Source organism: Quercus suber, unplaced genomic scaffold (assembly GCF_002906115.3).
Source record: "Quercus suber isolate HL8 unplaced genomic scaffold, Cork oak 2.0 scaffold_74, whole genome shotgun sequence".
In the NCBI taxonomy this organism is placed as follows: Eukaryota; Viridiplantae; Streptophyta; class Magnoliopsida; order Fagales; family Fagaceae; genus Quercus; species Quercus suber.
This window is the reverse complement of record NW_027069539.1, coordinates 195949-218091: the sequence shown is the minus strand read 5'-3', so window position 1 is coordinate 218091 and position 22143 is coordinate 195949. Positions and strand designations below refer to the sequence as shown.

The following is a 22143-nucleotide window of genomic DNA, read 5'->3' as shown; positions in this document are numbered from 1 at the left end:
CCTCCTCTGCTTCCCTGATTTAGCACCGAGTCTCGAGAAGCACTACAAAGACTTGAACTTTGATGGGTACGTGGTCCGGAACTTCACCAACTACAGAACCGATCGGCTCGGCGGAGCCGACTCGTTGAAGACCTACTCCAGCGACCGGAACTTGCCGGTGGACTCGTTCCGCCGATACAGCCGAGACTCTACTGGTCACAAGGACAAATTCAACAACTACGCATCGAACAGAAACGTGGTGGACCAGGGTTTCAATGGCTACGCCACTGGCTTCACTGGCCGTTCCGGTGAGTTCGTGAAGTCCGACTCAGTCAATGCAGGTTGGATTTTCTCGAGAAAGTTAGAGAGGGATTTTCTCGGGAAAATTAGAGAGGGAAATCAAACAGAGAGAGAGAAAGAAAGAGCAGAAGTGAAAGTTTTTTTGGTTTAATGGCATTTTGGTAATTTTGATAATTGGGTAATTGAGTGGGTTGGGGTTTACCCGTAATAATTGGGTTGGGTTGGGTTTGAAGCAATTAGTTAAATGGGTTTTAATTGGGTAAATGAATTTTATAAACCTAACCCAATTATGCCCACCCCAAACCCACCCAAACCCGCCCATTTGACACCCCTTACTGATAAGCAATATACTTATTGCCTCTCCAACAGACTGTATTAAGTCTACTAAGCATGTTTACAGTATTCCAGCTCATCACTAGACTTTTCAGTGTGTTCTCATTGGTTTAGCGCTGTAGCAACATCTGTTGGCACTTGTACTTTTCTTTCAGCAGTAGCTTTTGGTGGTTCTTGATGTTTCTTCATCACTAAAATCTTGTTACCAATGTGATTGTCTACCATGTGGGAAGCTTCAATTTCATTTCTATCAGTCATCCTTTGAGGGGAATGATCCATTGACTTAATCCTTCAGACAGGTCTTGGATTGATTAGGATACAGAACAAGAAACTACACCTAACAGTCATATTGTCTGCTCCCCTGTCTCAAACTGTTTCTTCGATATAAAAAGTAACCCTGATTCTTTGGGTAGATATTTCTCTTTGAGTTTTTATTTCATTTAAACCAAATCATTTATGTTAAACTTAACTCCGTCTAACGTTGAGGTTCTCGATACTCTACCAGTTTTCTTTGGCTTTACCTATAGTCTCATCTTGGCAAACCTTTATTTTCCTATCATCTGATGAACATATTCGTTCAAAGAATTGGTCATCTCATATAACCAATCAGTGAAGATCCATGGGTATCAATGTCCATAAAATGTAGGTGCCTCATCGTGTACTGGAATATTAAGTTTAAACAAAGAATTGTAATAAGAACCTAGCAAGGCTATTTTTAACCTGGGTATAAGAGTGAGAGTTAGGGGTTTTCAGGTGCGGTCTATAGGTTTTTGGAGGCATTTTTTCACTGCATCAATTAGACTCGTCTCTACAAAATAAGAACCGCCGCTACATTGTAGAGAATGGAAAGCTGAAGTTGGTGGTGGTGGTTTTCCTCTAATGTGTTGAGTGGTTGACATCGGTGGAAATAAAATAATAATAATAAAAATTAAAAAAAAAAAACAATTTATATGAGTTTTAGGTGTGGGCTTCTTTGTGAATTTCTGGATTTGTGGTGGTGGGAGTTTGGGTGGCAGACTTGCAGTGACATGCAGTGGTGTTAGGCTTGGGTGGCTGATCTGTGTAGATTGGAAGGGCGGGGGAGGGGAGCAAAAGGGAATAATATATTCAGGCCGTGGGTGGTGTGGTTTTCTCAGCTTTGCAAATCCCCCGTTGTTAACCGTGTTGCAGAGGTCGGTTTTGTAAAAAACAAAACCCACTGCTGACGCCACTGAAGACCGTCCAATGTGGCCAATACAGTTTGGTTGGGTCAGCATGGTCGGTGGTGCAATGACCTTGAACAGCCCTAGTGAGAAAATGAAATCAAGCTGGTGGGATGCAGATTCAGAATGGACCTGCCTCACATGCTGGCCCATATGCAAGCAACTGGTCTGCTGTCTCATGAGCTATGTGGGATTATGACAGATCTCAGTAGGAGGGGCCTGGCACAGATGGGCCTCACACATCTATCCAATTACCTCTTTGAAAAAAAAATTTCACTCTTTCTTTATCCAACTCCCTCTCAATGACTCTGGTTTGCTCTTGTTGGAGTTTCAACTCAGTCTCTAGGGCCTTGAAAAGTCAAATCCTAAGAAATTCAAAAGACAGGACTGCGGGAAACACCATTGTTGTGTGTTGAGAACACAGCACTGAAGTTGCAGTCAGAGGAGATCTCTTATAAGCAAATGGAAATAATGATTGGATGAGGAAGTAAAACCAAGCTATAAAATAAGCATCTCCAGAACCTGAAAGAGTTCAATGCTAATGTATCCAATGAAAAGATATTGATTTCTAGCTTCCTTGTTGGTAAATATAAATTGAGATCCTAGAAATAAAGTAACGGCGCTCAGATTTAACTGCTGGTTGTGCTCCACAATCTAAGGCTCAAAAGTCCAGAAGGTTAGGAATGCATTATTAAACTCTCAGGACTTACGAAAGCAATCATAACAAATCTCTTTTGATATTCCTTTTTGATAAGTAGCTCTTTTGACATTTATTCTTATAGGAAATGTCCTGTATCAGTTATTTCCATTTAGTTATATTAGACAATAATAACATACCAAAAAAGGAAATGAAATGGTTTTCAATATTGCAATGATCTCATGAATCGACTATTAGTAAAAAACATTTAAACTTGCATTTTCCTACAAATAGAGCTCATAGATCTCATTGAATTTCACTTCCTAAAGGCATTGATTATGTAGTGTTATAACAGTTTCCTCTTGGTTTTTGTGGATATCCAAGGACACCAACTGCGGGCATAGTGACCCCAGAAAATAAAAGGAAATGAGTCTCTGTCACTACAACAGATGTACTCATGTTACTGATGCAATCAAATTGATATTCATGGAGTTTGATGTTATTCTATATTGTGATAACAGGGATTTAAATATTCAACCACAAGCTTTTGCCCTTTCATGTTTTTGTCAAATCTTTTCCTAGCACTGTCTCTAACATGTTTGGATCTACTACCCATGCTTGCATACTAATTTGATGATTTTACCAGGAAAAGATCCTATGTAGAGTATGCTTTGAAGAACAGATTGATGTAGTCCTTCTCCCATGCAGGCATCACATCCTTTGCAGGTAAATTCAGCCCACCCTTACACTGCCAAGATCCATTTTTATATAATTTATCGGTAACCTGCACATGCACACTAGTGAGAGGAAGAGCCATTTAAGCTGGGGTTCAATGGCCATTTTTGTCCACGTACATTATTCAGACAATGAATCTAATCGAATTATTTATGCTGCATATGTTAATCCCTCTCTCCTTTTGCGGGCATATTCTTTCAAAACGAAGAAGGGACAAAACCAAGAGTTAGGTAGACAGTAGAGAATCTTCAATATACTTTAATATCTCGTAGTTAATGAAATTTATTATGTACAACTTTCAGAACTTAGTAAGAGTTGTATATAAATGAAAACCCCCCACCCGCTGGTATCACTTTGGTTCTTTATATTTCCATGTCAAATAAATAAGCATGATTTTGTTTTCGTTTTTGTTTTTCCCTCCCTGTTGCATTTCAGTACTTGCTGTGAGAAGTGTAAAAAGTGCCCTATCTGCCGTGTCCCAATACAAGAGCGATTGCCTGTATATGATGTGTAGTTTCAAGTTTCAACTCAGACAAAAACAAGGCCAGGAGTAGGGCTTCCTCCAAAACCCTTAAATTTTGTTGCTTGTGATTTTTAATTAAGCAAGCACTGAGAAGCTGGCAAATGTGATTATTTTTGTCATTTCTTGCGAGTGTGATATATAATGTCAAGAACTATATATATATATATATATATACTGGTTTGTAGTGCACAATACATGAATGCACCGCTGTTGTGGAAGTCTTGACAATATTATTTTGTTACAAAACTACGCTATTTTCTTTGCTTTTTTTTTTTTGGTCGGAAAAACAAGATCCATAAACAGAAATGGATACTAATCATACTATATCATGGGTTTGTTATATTAAAAGAGAATAAATAAATAACACAATTTTGGGCTAGAGCTTTTCAACTTTAGTCCACCACAGAGAATATCTTCAACTGACAAGATTGTCAAACAGTGTCGGCAGTTTATTTTTGGCGTTCTGTTTCTTCCAAGGTAAACGACCTAACTGAAACAACCGCAATGACCAAGTATTGTGTGCCAGGAGATATTAAATGTAAGAAAAAAAAAAAAGAAATCCAGAATACACATTTTATAAAATTAGTAAAAAACTAGAAACTGGACCTGACAAATTGGACTTAAACTCATTAATTTACCAGCCTCAACCGTTGCAAGCAAAAGAAAAAAAAGAAAAAGAAAAGGTGTTTGTAATAGGCATAGCTACTTGTTTTATATTTTATTTTTGATGGGAACTACTTGTTTTATTGCTGCTAGTTTTTGACTCGTACTTGATCTTGACATGAGTTGGTCATGGTAGAACTTGGACCATATTTGACATGTTCACCAGCCACTATTATAAAATTTAGAAGCCAATGGCCCAACTGGTTTGATGGCACCTCCTTAGGTATTTAGTACCTAGGGTTGAGGGAAAGGGGAGGGTTTCAGGTAATAGAGTAGAGGTTTCTAACCATTTCAATAAAATAAAATATAGAATTTGACTTTTTTATTGTCTACTTTTTATTTTATGTTTGAATACTAAAGTTATATTAGATTTTTTATATTAAAGATGAAAATACTGTTGACGTTAGTCACTTGACATGTAATTTTCAAATATAACTATTTTTAGAGTCTATTTGGGAATAACTTATTTAGTTGAAATTGAAAACTTTTTGTTAAAAGTACTATAGATAAAGCTAAAAATTAGCTGAAATAGTACAATATGGTTCATGAATAGTACCAAAAAATGTAATGAGACCATAAATAATAGTAAAAATAAGTTGAAAATTAGCAAAAAAAAGATAAATAGTAAAAAAAAGATGTATTTTTCAGTCAATACCAAACACAACTTTAGTGCCGTATCTACTATACTCACATTTGGTAAATTTTTGTACGGCCGTTATATATTTTCTTTTTAATTATATACATTTTTTCTTCTAACTTGTTAAATTTATTCTTAAAGGTCTATATATTTATTGTAGGTTTAGGGCTAGGCCTTATATATATATATATATATATAGTCTTTATAGCTTTATATCTTATATATTTACTTATGTGCAACTTTTTAAAGCCTCAATTTTTAAAATACAACAATCTTTTTCCAATTTTCAGCAAATAAGCTTATAGCAATAAATCAAAATTCAAATTCATAGTTATTTTTATAGATGATTTGACTTTAGTTCATGTTTCATTGTATAACATGTGTACATGTTGATGCTGCAAGTGATTGCAAGGGTGACTTGAATACACAAACACCTATGAAAAGAAGAAGAACGTCAAAAATCTTGCCAACAGAAAACTCTCGAATGCCTAAGTCAAAGGATGCATAAAAAATATTCCACGAAATTAGTGTGAATTCAGGAGTATGTTGCTCATACCTTTTCCTCGTCGATTTGTGGGAATGATTTTCTCCTTGATTTTCATTATGGTTCTGAAATTTTGAATTCTAATGGCTCCTTGAATGGTGTTTGTGTTTTTGGCAGTTTGGTTTGAGGTTTGAATGCTCCTATGTAGGTCTCATTAGGACTATTACTCTCTAAGGGCCACATTGCTTCTTAGCCAGGGTATGCTTGGGTTGGTCAATGGCTAATTGCCAGTTGGATTGGATTGAGATGTCAAGTTATTCCTATGCTCATTTGATTTCTATTCGGCTGTTAGAATTAATTCGTAAACTAGAAACTTAATAATATTTGTTATTTGACATTTTAATCTTTGAATTTTTTCGTTATTATTTTATTTGTATTGCAAGAAATATGAAAAATGAGATTAGAAGTATGATAAAGTTTTTTTTTTTCCCTATTTTGTTTAAAAAAAAAAATACAAATCATTTTGGGTTCATAAGGACCATAAGAATAATAGCCCATTTAGTTCGATAAAAGTACTTTCATCTACTTTCTAATTAAGAATAATAACTCATGTTAATTTGTATTCTAGAACTATATAAAAATACTTTCATCTACTTTCTATGGGGGAAAAAGGGGTGGGGGGAAGATATGTATAGAGCATGATAATTCTTTTTATAAGGTCATCTTACGTAGAGTAGGATAATTAAATTGAAATTTGGAGGCATAAGTTAAAGAAATAATCACTTACATCACTTGAGGCAGATACACTTATAAACAATCATATAGATGAGACTTACATGTCTCTAAAATTTAATCCACTCCCCCATCCCATATCAAGACCATTTTTTTCCCACCAAAACAAGTAAGATTACAAATGTTCCTTCCAGAAATCACTAGGAAATCTAGATAAATCATAGAACAACAAATGGACTCCCAATTTATTGAACAGTTTCTTCACAAAAAAAAAAAAAAAAAAAATGGGAACAATACTTTGCCCTTGTGATATGATAAAGCGCATCACGCGGTGATTGCCATAGATTCAACTACGGGATTTGTGGTAGTAATTTTATTAGTGTTCACAGGTTTGTCACCTAATTTGGCAAGAAAGTCATTGAAGCAATCATCCAAGGTTTGGAAAGTTTCATCTGGGTAAAGAGTGCTCACTTCAATATCTTGAGGGCCATCGATTGTGAAATTAATTTGACAACCCTTTATGAATATATCATGAGTGAATGATGCAACAATACTTTGAGGTATGCAATTCGCTGCATATATAAAATAATGAAAGTATTAGACAAAGTTGGTGTTGGTTATAAAATATTGAAATGATTGATAACTCTGTGTGGTCAGAAAAAAAAAAAAATTTTATTTAAAAAAATGGAACTATAAAATAATTGAACCTAATGAAAACGTTATAAATAGCAAGGTTGCATTGGTTATAAACAAATAATTGAGACCATGTATAAAAAATGAAATTATTAGATGAATTGGACCTGCAGCGGCAGCTAGTAGGTCATTTTCAGTGACGATCACTCGAGGGAGGGTTCTTCCAATCTTTTTCTCCCATAAAGATGCAAGCTCATTGATGTTACACAGATTGGAAGTTGGTCGAAAATGCACACTTTTGTTGACAGTTCGAATGTCATCCACAGTTTTCATTGTAAATTTTCCAATATCAGTGCCAGCAACAAAGTAAGCTGCATAATACAACATCCAACATGAATTAATGAATGATAACACTACCAAATAAAGAAATAAAATTTGCACCATTTTTATTATTATTTATAATTAGATAGTTACGATAGGAGAATAGAACTTGAATCCTAAACGTTTCCTTTGAAAATACCAAATGTCAATTGAACTACAAAATTCACTGTAGAAGAGTTTTTCAAGAGGGCCAACTTGCCATCCTCTCTATGTTGTCTGTTACTCCTATTTGATTAAAGAATAAAAAATGATTAAGTAATAGGTTAAGAATCGGCACAAGTTCTTACAAGAATAGTAAAAAAATTTTGTAAGTCAGTGACATACCCTATTATCCTTTATAAAGGAAGGAGAGAGAGAGAGAGAGAGAGAGAGAGAGAGAGAGAGAGAGAGAGATAATTGTAAAAGCCAAAGTTACTGAGTTCTGGTACTAAATAATTTTAAACCTTATTCAAAGTATCCAGCCAAATCATGCTAGTGAAGAAGATATCATTGAAATTGGACCCCGCAATTGTTGTTGTGACCCGAAAATGTTACGTATTTATTAGACAGGGCAAGCCTTGGATCACCGAACACGTCTCGTTTGTCGAAGAAGAGACGCGGTTAGATTTTGTTTGTTTGCTACTCGTTTGTATTTTTATGTGCAAAGTCTCCCCAAAAGCTCAGCAAACGACTTTTATACTGATATGAAATCCCCCACAAAAGTTGCTATCATTTAATTTTGTTACAATATCTATCAGCTTATGACATACCACCTGCCAAAATATTCACCATGTCATCTCCATTTCAGTCAGAAGATTATTATAGAGAAAAAATATATTTCAAAATTAATGTGTATAGGTAGTTGGTAGACCATAAACTTGGTTCATTTGTAATTCTGAATCCCTATGAGGTAGGTGAAGAAAGTGACTTCAAGCGATTTATTATGATTTTTAAAAAAATGTCTTGATCTTTTTTTTTTTTTTTAAATTTTATGTATCTTTATAAAAAATGCAAAGAAGTGCTATTCTGTTGTATTACAAAACTCTTGCTATTATGATTTCTGATACAAGAAAAATTTATAAAGAAATTAAATAGAAAAAAAATCAACAGAGAGAACAAAAAGATGAGAACATTTTGCTTAGTTTTTTGGGCCCAAGGGAATTGAAAAGTAGGTGTTAATCGGATTACAAACCTGTTGGTGAAAAGAGGAGTATATTGACAAGTTGAAAATGGGACCCAAAATTGGTTCCTCATTAATGGACTTATTGATGATGGAGTGAATGCAAGGTATAGTCAGCCAGGTCACTGTTATAGATAGGCAAGGAAATTCTTTCTTTATGTTTAATTTTGTTAGGGTTCAAGTAAAAACGTAACGTTGATGATATATATATATATATATATTGATAAAGTTTAATTATAAAATTAGTTGTAGTATAAAGTTATAATTTTACTCAATAAAATAAATATTATTACATATTTTTAAAATTTAACCGTTGAATTATATGTTCATTACGCTCTTAATACACGTCAAATTTTTTATCAAAAGGATATTGTTTACTATATGATGCATAAGATTATATTTTATGCATAATTTTGAATTACAAAAAATTATAATTTAAACAATTTATTGATGATATAGCTATTAATATTTAATTTTTTTAGAAATTTTGCATGTATAGAGGATATAAAAAGAAGATGTAATTAAATAGTGGATTTGTCAAATTTCAAATTCAATAAAAAGATATTGAGTAAGGTTGTAACCTAATTTTTTTTTTTTTTTTCATATTTATGATTTGAATCTCATTTTTCATTTCCTACTATTTACTTATCTACTCCATTACAATTCATTTCTCATATGCATTCTACAAACTATTTCTTCTTCTTCTTCTACTTGGTTATAGTTTTTTATTTTTTATTTATTTTTATTTAAAAAAAACTTAAGTAAACATAATTGATATAATGGTAAAATTATATATGTTAATTTAATTTCTTCTCTTTCTTTATAAAATTTTTAAACCATTAGAAAAGGAACTTTTCGTTCCTTTATATTTTATCCCTTTCATTTTATTCAAAATTTTTATGAATTAGGATTCTTATTTTATTTTATTTAGAAAAATGAAAAATTCATGATTTCTAAACATGGTGGAAGTGGGACACAAATTTATTCATCATATTTTATTTAATTCCCATCAGTTAAAGGAAGCAAATTTGGAAGACTGAAATAACATAATTTTGATTTTCATATGTTGATATTGATTAACTCATGTTGTCAATTCCAAAAGTTCATTTGTTTACATATAAAAATCAAAATATAAAATTCGATCACTTTTCTACTATATCTTTTTTATCACTCTTCTAATATATATATATATATATATATTATCACATCAATTTAAATTAAACGGTATTGAAAATAAACATATGATAAAATAAATATATTATTTAATATCATTTTCTTAAAATTTGTGTTTAATCAAAATAGCTCAAAGGATAAATCTACTACACCATAGAGTTCACCCGCTGAAAATTTTAGACAGGTTCAAATGAGCCAAATGTTGAATTATGAATTTGAAGAAAACATAATGCTGTATTTTCTTTTTTGTTTCTTTACACAAAAACCAATAAAAATATCTCAACAATTAAAACACTTAAGAAATAAAACGAAACAAATACAAGAATAGTATTGTCATGCAAGTAGACTTAAATATAATGAAAGAGGGAAGTCTGGCAAAGATGTCTCAAAGTTTTCTGTTTCCTCAATCAACACAAGGCAAAGATTGGGTCAAAGAAAAAAAAAGGTTGGGTCTAATGTTATTGTGCATTGAGCCAGATATAATGCTGACACATGATAAGTATTGGACACGTGATAACTCATAGCATCTTATCATATTTAGTGTACTAAAGTATTGGATCCGAGTCATGTCCCATTAACATAATTGAATTTTTATTAACACAAAAATAGCAAAGTTTGTTGCCATACAATAAAATTGGATAAACTATTTAAATATAACAAAAACTAAAAGTGAGAGAGATGATAAAATCATTAAGATTGGAATGTATTCAAAATTTGGAAAAATAGAGATGAAAATCCTAAAATTATATTGATTGGTGACAGAACAATATAAGTGTGTAGGACAAAAGAAACGCAACTATAAGATCTATGGCCTTATGCTATTTCTTTCCTTCTTTCTTTCAACTCAATTGCAACTCCAAAAGTCTTTTTCAACAGATGGTCCCGGTCCCCCTTCAGATTTAACTTTTATTCTATCTAGAAATTACCTATACAATTTATTTTTTATAAATATAAAAATTCACAAAAAATATATATTTGTTTATATGACAAATTGTTAATAATAGATAAAAAAAGTGATGTCAGTGATGAATTTCGTTAAAAACCAATAAAAACTTGTCAAATGAATGGTTAGGACAAATATTATAGAAATCTGAGTGTCTATAACATTACTCATTTGGTATCTCAACTTGTGTTCAAGAACAAGAAAACTTTCAAATATTGAACTTTTCCCAACTTGTCCAAATATGACGATGAAAAAAAAAAAAAAAAGGATTCTTCATCTGCCCTTGTGTTAAAGAAAGAGAAATTTTTTAAATATTTAACTTTTCTCCCATTTGTCCAAGTGATAAAAAAGATTCTTCAACCCACAAATTCTCACCCATTAAACATTGGTGTGCGATTAGCTCAATCTTGCGCATTTAGATGTGGTGTTTACTTTAATAAATTTGCGTTTAGATCAGTTTTGCATAAACGAGAATAAAAAATCTTATTTACTGAAAGATAATAAAAATATAATTTTATCTATAAAAAAAATAAGACCAAAAAATACATAAAGAATTGATAAACTAATTAGAAAAAAATAAAAAACTAAAAATCAAACGAAATAATACGGAGGAGTCCAATTACGTACAGCGGAGACGCGATATACCATCTCATAAGTGTAGGTGTGGCGTAGAGTCATAGACCACTTACCGAACCGACGGGGTTGTATCGATAAATGTTGAAAACTGAATAGTGCAAACAACTGGATGGTACATCAACTTTCTGAGATTAACAACGACTACATTTAATTAAACTTGTCAATCCAATAGGCAATAGCCCTTGTACACCGTTCAATTTTTAAGTGGTCCATTATTTAAGTTTTCATTCCTTCGATCGTGTTAGTGAAAGGAGGACAAATGGCTCTGTGGCATGCATTTTTTATTTGGGGAATCTTTGGAATTTATATGCTAAAGCATTGTTCACTTTTCCACTGACTCTTTTAAAATGTTAAAATATTTTTATTAAAATTTTAAAAAGGATGAAGATTATATAACAAAGTTAAAACTTTTAATTTAAAGAATAAAAACAATATCGCTTGAAATAGCAACCCAAGCGGACTAAGAAAGAAAAAATTATGTGAAAAAATGCATCACTTACAACCATTTCATGAGCGTATCTCTCATAAGCTACTGAAAGTGTGAAATTCATGTGCTTATAAGACGTCTGTTTTAATTTTTTATTAAAAAAATAATACTATAAGATGGTTTCATCTCTTAATTTCAAGGGATTAGTGATTTCAAATCTCCTATAATTGATGAAGCTTTTGGGTTAAAATCTCTTAGTCAACACTCATAGGAAGACTTTTTAGGTTGTTTGTTTGGATTTAATTTTTTGGTTAAAATCTCTTAATTTAATTTAATTTTAAGTATCTAATGTATGGGTTAGAGACCACACACATTATTCAAGCTCTCTAAAAGCTGTTTTTTAAAAAGGATGAAGATAATGTAAAAAAGTTAAACTTTTAATTTAAAGAATAAAAATATTATTGTTTGAAATAGTTGAATAGCCATCCAAGTGGACAAAAAAAGATAATTGTGAAATAAAAAAAAAAAAATCTGTTGCATTTGATTCATAAGCATTCCTCTTACAAGTTAGTAAAAGTGTGAAATTCACATGCCTGCGAGACGTCCATTTTAATTTTCTATATATATATATGAAAAGCATACAATAAATACCCCTATAATCAATGAAATTTTGGATTAAATCTCTTAGTCAACATTCATGGGAAGACTTCTGTTTTTTTTTTTTTTTTTTTTTTAGTTTAACTTTAATTATCTAATGAATATGGGTTAGAGACCACACGCACGTTATTCAAGCTCTCTCTTTCTTAAAAAAAAAAAAAAAAAAAAAAAAAAAAAAAAAAACGTTATTCAAGCTCTCTAAAAGCTGCTTGACCAATAAATTTTTAACAATAGAGTGATTCTCTCTTGACTGGCAGTTGTGTGGCACCCGCAAAATTCGTTAGGTGTTTTTAAGAGTTTTGGACAATTACGTCGCCAGTGAAAGAAAAAAAATACGTGGCAGACAAGGTTGGATGAATTACTCTCGTACCTTTGACACTACCATCACCGTAGATTTGGAACTGATCCAACGGCGGGAGAACCTCGGAAGGGTGTGTGTTGTCGTGGTATGGCCAAGAAGCAATGGAATTACAACAAATGTAAGTATAAGGTACACCGGACTCCTCAACCAAACGCCGAACCCTGCGCTTTGCTTCATACATGCTGAGACCCGGTTCCACCGGGTTAGCCCTGTCCACGTCATGCCCAAACTCGGATGGTAGGAATCTCTGCCACATGGTTAGAATATATTCCCAATTAGGAACACACACACACACAAACGACAATATATATATATATATATATATATGTATGTATATTTCTATGCAGCACTATAATTATATCAAATACAAACAAGTGAACAATACTGTTTTAAATCCTTTTTTGGCAGGTTTTGGTTGCTTTACCTTTATGGTACCAATTGTTTTAATGGCTTCGATTAAGGTGAGCTGGTCTAGTATGTTTTCACCTCCCACAGCTGATATTACTATATCAATCTCATGCTCTCTCAGTATTTTCTCCATGAATTCCTTATCATTAACCAGTCCCTGAGAACATGACAAAAAATACCAATTAGTACGTTCGACCAATACTAACAATAATAATCAATAAATAAAAACCAATTAATTTAAATGTGGCAACAAATGGGTAAGGTTTTTGTACATGGGGGGAATTTATTCAACCATTTCATTGAGTTACAAACGGTTTTATGTATATTACATAAGAAACAGAGACCTTACATGTAAGATGATGGCGCCTTTGTCTTGGAAAGCCTTGATGATTTTGGCCTTAGAAGGACCACAGGCTCTAGGCCGTACGAGAACATAGGTGGTTCGGCCGGCGTCTAGGCTGGATTCCGTGACAAACTGACCGATGAAACCTGTTGCTCCGACTATAAGGACACGGCCCTTGGCTGAGGAAACAGAAGGTGTGACAGTCATGCTTGGCAGTGATGAGTTTGTCCTTTGGTTTCTTTTACACAAAGGCCAAGTTTTAGTTTTGATCCTTAGTTTTGTTTTACAAAGGCCGAGGTTTCTACAGAGAGAGGTTTGGGAGAGCCAAGGTTGGCACGGCTGCTATGTACAATGGAGTGCATGTATTCTAGTCTACCTATATATAATCGGCAGTTTAGTGGGGCTGAGCACCTTAGATAAAAACATATGAGAGAAAGCTGATAATAAATATTATCGGGATGCTAAGGGTACTATGTTTTCAGCTACTCTTCCACAAAAACAGGACAATATTCACCATAGCCTTCTTGTTTGTGCTGTGGTAAAAATCCACTAGTTGAAGTTTAGCTAAAACCAATTTTTGATGCCTTTGACTGATAGCTAAGAACCTCGTGCGAGTTCATCTCTTTAATTCGGTTGATTCGTTAGGGATAATACAAGTCCTTTCTTAAAAAAAAAAAAATATATATATATATATATATATTATATTGTTGATTAGGGATCATTAATTCCAACAAAGTATCAACATCATAAAATAATGATTCGTTAGGGATAATACAAGTCCTTTCTTAAAAAAAAAAAAATATATATATATATATATATATTATATTGTTGATTAGGGATCATTAATTCCAACAAAGTATCAACATCATAAAATATATGTATAACAAGAACAAAAGGTTCTTAATTAGTTGGTAGAGCACCTCAGCAACACGCATAACAATATTTCTTAGAGGAGTCTATCATATATTTAAAATGGTTGATAATTATGTAACTTAAATAAAGGAAAATCTATCGTTGATTGAGTCTGTTATTTCTCATGATGTAATTAATTTATCTTCTTAAAAACGTTACAAATTTTTTATTAAAAAAATTGTTGATTTAATCGAGAAATTTATGTTGTAAGGACTAAAATTGACCTTAGAAGTGAGTGATGGCCCAACAAGCCTACAACAATAAATTTGTTAGAGAGTGGAGTTTACAGATGAAGACCTAATGAATCAAGTGTGAGCCACAGTAGATTGGTTTAGTGTTAGAATGATTAAGAAGTATAATTTGAAGAGAAAAACACTCTTTGGTCAAATCTGAGGAAGATAAGTTCTTATCTTTATTCCAACTTTTTCTAAGTACAAAGAGTTCTTTCTTTCTTTTCTGCAGACCAGATGCCCCCTCTTTCATGGAGGCCCTTCCCTTATATAGTCTTCCCCTCTACCTTCATCCTAGCTTTTCATTTGTTGATCATGTAGATGATCTCTTGGATGCTTGTCCCATTAGAACCCTCCTAGAAGCTTTGGATGTAGTTGTAAGACTAAATATCACTGTTCTGGCGTCATTTCCACATGCGGTTTGGGGATTAGGTGTAGAACATTTAATATGGTGGTAGTAGCATTCTTCTTAGATATTTCCAAGTTCACTGTTGACTCCTTTCTCTGAAGTTTATCCTTAAAAACATGGTTACCTCTTGCACAATATTCTCTAGGCGGCCAGACTCCACCCCTCTACAACGCATACCAAGGAGGTTTGGATCCTCGGGAGACACCATCTATTCATAGCTGTTTGTCCTCGTCCTTGGCCCATTAACCCACATGCTTATCCTATTGTCTGATTATCCTCGGGTTCCTTGGCATCCTCAGGCATGGCCCACGGCCCAATACTTCTACTCAGTTCTTTTATCCCTACATATGTCATACTATGTAGTTTTAGAAACAAAAGGTTGACTTTACTTAGGCGAGAATTAGGGCAAATGCGATTCTGTTTTCTAAAAACTGAACCAAACTGTTCCTCATACTATATATATATATTAGATATATAACTAAAATTTATATTAAAAATTACTAAAATTTTCACAATTGTAGACATTTTCACTACTAAAAACTTGTTGGGCTACTCTTAATCAACTTAAAATAAAGAAAAAAAAAAGACATCCGGGTTGGCTTAAACCAACCCAAAATAGGAATAAAACGCCTAACTTAATTGTATGGCACCCCGCACTCGGGCCCATTTGGGCCTGAGACTCTGGTATGGATGTACAGCCCACAAACTCGATCTCTTTCTACCCAGCAGCCCATCCCAAAGCCACACAAGTTATGGGCCTAAATTTCACCACTTCATCATTGCTTGGCAATACTTTCCCGAGCAGTGATGAAAAAACGACGTTCAAACACCCCGTCCTTTATGTATTCGGCAATGCCTCAGGAGGTGCCGCTGCCAAGAATACCTGCAGGAGTGGGAGCCAAGTTCCAAGGCCACCCACACCACATCCCACTCCCACCTAACCACCCACTTATGATCAATGATATTGGACCTCGCATTGCACTAGCCAAGGAGATAATCATAGCCTCTCCACTAACTCAGAGCTATAAATATGAGAAATAGGGGGAAGAAGGGGGGTTGGAAAAAGTTCACCAGAAATAGGGCAAAGAAAGGTTAGCAGAGATAGAGAGAAAGAGGTGGTTTAGGCAGTGGGAAAGAGAAAAGTGATCTCATTGAGTCTCTGTGCTGAGAACGACCCAGAGTAGGAAACTCAAGCCCACTTTTCAAATAAATTGTGAGCCCAAGTGAGGTCAAGCCTAATAGCCTTTCATTTGGTGTGCACAATTGGCACCGTTTGTGGGAATCTCCTACAAAGCTGTGGTTCCGCCAAGACTCACTCTCGAGAGGATGTCTAGGAGACGTTCTAGGAGTGATGCTGAAAGTGGTTCAATGGGATCTTCTCGGGGATCCTCTTGGTGAGAACGAAGGCAAAAGAGGCGCGAAGATAGGAATCACGAATGGGAGCAGGAAAGGTCTGGCCTTGGAGAAGGGTTGTACCAAACGCAGCGAACGGTATTCGTGGCTTCAGGGCATAGGAAACTCGACGATTAGGATGAAGAGCTTGAGCGGCTGTGTAGGTTGGTGAGGGATCTGGAGATGGAAGCGGAGAGCAGGAATCGTAGAGGGGAACGAGACAATCGAGAAAGAAGGTCCAATACCCGGAAAGATCGTCATGAGATGGGATCCAATTAGTCCGGACACAACCATCGCTGAGAATAATCCCATTCACGGGAATCTCACCGACGAAGGGAACATTCGCATTCGCAGGAATCCCATCAACACCGAGATTGTTCGCGGTTACGGGAGTATGCAGACCGAGGTTTGGATTCCCTAGAAGAGCGGCGACCCCATAATACAGCAATGGATATGATGAGTTGTACCTTACGGAGAGCTGCCAGGTCTCCATTTTCGGCCGGCATCAAGCGGGCCCCAATGCTGGACAGGTTCGCGTGCCCTCCGTTCAACTCTTATGATGGGAAAACCGACCCGGTAGAACACATCAGTCACTATATCCAGATGATGTCTCTACATACCCACAATGACGCACTGATGTGTAAGGTTTTTCCATTGAGCCTTGGCCCTACCACTCTAAGATGGTTTAATGGGTTACGGAAAGGCTCCATCCACAACTTCGTCGAGCTGATACAGGAGTTCAGGATCCAATTTGTAACTTGTAGCCAGGTGCCACAATCGGTAGACGCGTTGCTGTCCATGAAAATGAGGGTGGGAGAAACCCTTTGTAGCTATGCTGGCCGGTACTGGGAGCTTTACAACGAGATCGGCAGAGGGAACGAAAAGATTGCCGCAAGCACTTTCAGAATGGGGTTGCCTGAGGATTCCGGACTAAGGGAATCATTGACTAAGAAACCCCCTGAGAATATAAGACAGTTGATGAGGCGCATCGAAGAATACAAACGGTTGGAAGATGACCGGCTGCAAAGCAAAGGTAAAGTGCCCGTGATTAATCATCCTCGACAAAATAGCTACCCACCCAGGATCCGGGGGAATTTGAGGCTTCAGGAACCAGAAGCACAAGTGGGAGAGGTGAATGTAACGTTTAAGGAGCCAGTGCATAGGATTATAGACAAGATTAAGCATAAGCGATACTTCAGGTGGCCGAACAAGATGGAAGGTGACCCGTTTAGAAGGAGTCAGAATTTGTACTGTACTTACCACAAGAATAAGGGCCACACCATTGAGCAATGCCGGGTACTGAGAGATCACCTCGGGCAGCTGGCCAAGGTTGGGCATTTAAAAGAGTTTGTGATGAATGCAGGGGACCGAGGAATAGGGCAAGGCGCTCTACAGAGAGGGAATCCCCTTCCACCCCTTTTTGGGATAATTAAAGTTATTCATGCTGCCCCGAAGGGCCTCATCGTGGCAGGGAAGAAAGAGGTGTTAACCGTGGTGTCAGTGGAAGGGAGCTCGGACGTGCTGCCACCCAGAAAGAAGATGAAACCCATCCAAGAACCGATTGCTTTTGACGATAGCGATTTGGAAGGAACAGTTCAGCCACACGACGACGCATTGATTGTCGTGGCCCGGGTAGGCGACTTCATAGTGAAGAGAATAATGATAGACCAGGGAAGTGGGGCTGACGTTATGTATTTGGACCTATTCAAGGGGCTCGGATTGAGGAATGAGGATCTTTCGAAGTATAGTACGCCTTTGGTCGGGTTCGACGGTAAAGTGGTAGTTCCCGAGGGGCAGATTTCTTTGCCTATGAATATGGAAGGCAATAAGGTAGTGGTGACGTTCATAGTAGTTGCTTCGTTCTCCCCATACACGCCAATACTAGGAAGGCCATGGATCCATGCAATGGGGGCTGTCTTGTCCATTCTACACGTTAAAGTCAAGTTCCTCACCGATCGAGGTATCATTGTGGTATGAGGAAGCCAGCAGGCGGCCAGACAATGCTTAGTCGCCATAGTCAATTGGAAGAAAGAGTAAATCGATCAGAAGGAGCAGACCGAGAAGGAATGCCGGTCACTGGGGATCCCTTTATAGCAATTACAGAATTCACAAGAGAAGGGGGCCAGGTGCGCCGAGAATATGGTAAAGGTGAAGGTATTGCCGGATGTAGACAAGTACTTCTAGATAGGGGAAGGCATGAAGGACCAGGACAAGGTGGAAATGTTATTACTCCTCGTATAAAATGTGGACGTGTTCGCTTGGAGTCCATACGAGGTGCCCAGAGTGGATCCTGAATTCATCGTTCACAAACTTAATGTAGACCCCATGTTCCTTCCTAAGAAGCAAAGGCCGAGAAGGTTAGCCAAGGAATATGTGGAAGCAATAAAAGCAGAAGTCCAAAGGTTGAAAGAGGCTAGGGCGATAAGGGAAATTTACTTCCCGGAATGGTTAGCGAATACCATAGTAGTGAAGAAGAAAAACGGCAAGTGGAGGGTCTGTGTGGATTTCACAGGTTTGAACCGAGCATGCCTGAAAGACCTGTTTCCCATGCCAAAGATTGACCAGTTAGTAGATGCCACGTGTGGATGATGAGGATGAGCTTTTTAGATGCTTTTCAGGAGTATCACCAGATTAACCTGGCTCCTGAGGACCAGGAGAATACCGTGTTCATATCTCCAGATGCTAACTTTTACTATACTGTGATGCCTTTTGGGTTGAAAAATGCCAGGGCCATCTATCAGCGGATGATGACGAGGATGTTCCGGGGTAAGATAGGACGGACGATTGAAGTATACATTGATGACATGATGGTGAAAAGTAAGCGGGAGGTACAACATGTAGAAGACCTCCTGGAGGTGTTTGGGGTGCTTCGACAACATAAGTTATGCCTAAATGTAGAGAAGTGTGCTTTTGGAGTGGTGGCAGGTAAATTTTTAGGATATTTGATCACAAGCTGAGGAATAGAAGCCAACCTGACCAGATAGAGGCCGTGAAGCATCTCAAACCACCGAGCAATCTGAATGAAGTACAAGTGTTAACAGGGATGCTAGCCGCCCTTAACCGGTTCATCTTCAAATTCCCCGATCATTGCAGACCTTTCTATCAGCTTCTGAGGAAATGGAAAGGGTTTCAGTGGAACGAAGAATGTGATAAGGCTTTTTAGGATTTGAAGGATTATTTAATGTAGGCACCTATGTTAATGACCCCGGAGCCTAAAGAGGACTTACTCATGTACCTGTCTGTGTCAGATCACGCTGTCAGTGCCGTACTACTTAGTGACCGAGGAATTTAGCAGCCTGTGTACTATATCAGTAAGACTTTAGTTGATGCTGAGATGAGGTACTTACCTTTGGAAAAGTTGGTGCTAGCCTTGATACATGCCACGAGAAAGTTGCCACATTATTTTCAAGCTCACACTGTATATGTCTTGACGGAGTATCCCTTGTAATCATTGTTGGGGAGATTAGACTTCATGGGCCGGATAGCCAAATGGGGGACTCGACTGGGTTCCTTTGACATATGGTACTGGCCACGAAGTTCGGTGAAGGGCCAGGTCCTTGCTGATTTTGTCGCAGAATTTTCTTCCAAGAACAACGGGGGAATAGTGTGTCATGTGGACTCGCCCGTGGAAAGTATTCGTAGATGGAGCATCGAGTGCTTTGGAGGCGGGAGCCAAGATCGTTGTTATCACCCCGAAGGGAATAAGGTTGGAGCATTCTTTTAAGCTGGGGTTCAGAGCCTCTAACAACGAAGTCGAATACAAAGCCTTCCTCGTCAGATTGAGAGTTGTGTCGAAAATGGGAGCCCGGGAGGTAGAGGTATATTCGAATTCCTGGTTGGTCGTAAACCAAGTCTAGGGAACATTTGAAACCCGAGATCCCCGGATGAAAGCATACTTGCGATCGGCAAGGGAGGCCATGAACAAGTTTAATACGGTGAATGTATCCTAAGTGGGCCGGACGCAGAACAGACATGTTGATTCCCTAGCCACGTTAGCATCGTCAATGACAGAAGAGGTTCCTCGGTTGATTAAAGTAGAACTGATAGTAGAACAAAGTATTGGTATGGCAGATTGCGTTGGCATCACCGGGGTTGACGTCGTCGTGATTACAGCAGTCGAGCTATGTTGGATGGACTCGATCATTGAATTCTTGTCTGAGGATTGAGTCCCGAACGACGAAAAGGAGGCCAACAAGGTTCGTCGAGTAGCGCCTCGATACTGGTTGTCGGCAGATCGCAAGCTGTACCGAAGATCTTTTAGGGGGCCATATCTTTTGTGTTTGCACCCAGAGAAAGTGGACGAGCTGCTGACCGAATTGCACGGAGGGGTTTGTGGCAGTCATGTAGGGGGTGTTCGTTGGCTCACCGAGCAATGACTCAGGGATTTTGGTGGCTATTGATGCAGAAGGACGCCGTCTAATACGTACGAAAGTGTGAACAGTGTCAAAAATACGCCCCGTTAATTCTTCAGCCAGCAGGGCATCTAAACCCAGTCAGCAGTCCATGGCCCTTCATGCAATGGGGGCTAGATATTTTCGGCCCTTTTCCCTGGGCAATAGGTAACCGAAGATTTGTATTGGTAGCCATTGATTACTTCACAAAATGGGCGGAGGCAGAAGCTTTGGCCAATATTCGGGACGTGGATGTTAAAAAGTTTGTATGAAGGAACATAGTTATGAGATTTAGGGTGCCAGACTCGCAAATATCCAACAATGGACTGTAGTTTGATAGTAAAGCTTTTCGTACTTTTTGTAGTGATCTCAGCATCAAAAACAGGTATTCCACACCAGCCTATCCACAAAGCAACGGTCAAGCTGAAGCCACCAACAAAGCGATCCTAAATGGGTTGAAGAAGAGGTTGGATGGTACGAAGGGCAGATGGGCCCAGGAGCTACCAAACATTTTATGGGCATATCGAACGACTCCAAGAAGATCGACCGGTGAGACTCCGTTTTTCTTAACGTACGAGGCTGAAGCAGTGATACCAACTGAGGTAAATCTTTGTAGCGCACAAGTAGAAGGTTTTAACCCCACCCAAAATGGTGAGTTGATGATGGAATGCTTGGACTGAATAGAAGAGTGCCAAGAATCGGCCACCATACGACTGGCCAAATATCAGCAAAAGCTTGCTCGGTGTTATGGTGTTATAACCGAGATATAAGAGTAAGGGAATTTGGTGCTAGAGACTTGGTGCTGAGGAAAGCAGTGGGAAACATGCGAGATACAAACTCTAGGAAGTTGGCCCAAACATGGGAGGGACCCTACCGAGTTACAGCCATTGCTGGCATTGGGGCATATTATCTAGAAGACTTGGATGAGAGACCATTGCCCCGACCGTGGAATGTCCATAACCTTAAAAAGTTCTATCACTGATCGGCTGTGACTTAAGTTGTAAGTTAAATATAATATCCTAGGTATTTCACTAATGAAGACGATGATGGTTACCCATATAAACTCTTTTTAAGGACAGAAACCTGATTCTCAGTTCAATCCCTATCACCGAGCAGGTGGAAACTTTAAAAAATTATAAGGACAGAAACTTGGTCCTCGGTTCGATCCCTATCACGGAGCAGGTGGAAACCTTAGAAAAAATTATAAGGACAGAAACCTGATTCTCGGTTCGATCTCTATCACTGAGCAGGTGGAAACTTTAAAAAATTATAAGGATAGAAACCTGGTCCATGGTTCGATCCCTATCACCGAGCAGGTGGAAACCTTAGAAAAAATTATAAGGACAGAAACCTGGTCCTTGGTTCGATCCCTATCACCGAGCAGGTGGAAACCTTAGAAAAAATTATAAGGATAGAAACCTGGTTCTCGGTTCGATTCCTATCATCGAGCAGGTGAAAACCTT

The 22143-nt window shown here is 37.2% G+C and overlaps 2 protein-coding genes and 1 long non-coding RNA gene across 3 annotated transcripts; 2 read left to right on the top strand and 1 right to left on the bottom strand.

Moving 5' to 3' along the window:
• The first annotated feature begins 431 nt into the window (after positions 1-431).
• On the top strand, positions 432-3955 carry LOC136067464 (uncharacterized). The gene is made up of 2 exons (XR_010628938.1): positions 432-3177; positions 3622-3955. It is a non-coding gene; the product is annotated as an uncharacterized LOC136067464 (long non-coding RNA).
• Positions 3956-6235: 2280 nt separating this feature from the next.
• Positions 6236-13849, bottom strand: LOC112036510 (leucoanthocyanidin reductase). The gene is made up of 5 exons (XM_024069347.2): positions 13353-13849; positions 13020-13160; positions 12605-12842; positions 7026-7229; positions 6236-6797 (listed from the first exon to the last, which is right to left on the bottom strand). Exons 1-5 carry the CDS (start codon positions 13551-13553, stop codon positions 6550-6552), a joined length of 1032 nt encoding a protein of 343 aa, XP_023925115.1. The 5' UTR covers positions 13554-13849; the 3' UTR covers positions 6236-6549.
• A 2959-nt stretch (positions 13850-16808) lies between these two features.
• Positions 16809-18266, top strand: LOC112036479 (uncharacterized). Its single transcript, XM_024069321.1, has one exon. It carries the CDS (start codon positions 16809-16811, stop codon positions 18264-18266), a length of 1458 nt encoding a protein of 485 aa, XP_023925089.1.
• Positions 18267-22143: the final 3877 nt, after the last annotated feature.

What these genes read in the sequence shown, in the direction of transcription:
- LOC112036510 (XM_024069347.2), bottom strand. Translation starts at nt 13,553, where the DNA reads ATGACTGTCACACCTTCTGTTTCCTCAGCCAAGGGCCGTGTCCTTATA. An exon ending in AAGGCGCCATCATCTTACAT is followed by an intron (nt 13,161 to 13,352) that starts GTAAGGTCTCTG and finishes TCATGTTCTCAG; the next exon opens with GGACTGGTTAATGATAAGGA. An exon ending in AAACAATTGGTACCATAAAG is followed by an intron (nt 12,843 to 13,019) that starts GTAAAGCAACCA and finishes ACCATGTGGCAG; the next exon opens with AGATTCCTACCATCCGAGTT.
- LOC112036479 (XM_024069321.1), top strand. Translation starts at nt 16,809, where the DNA reads ATGCTGGACAGGTTCGCGTGCCCTCCGTTCAACTCTTATGATGGGAAA.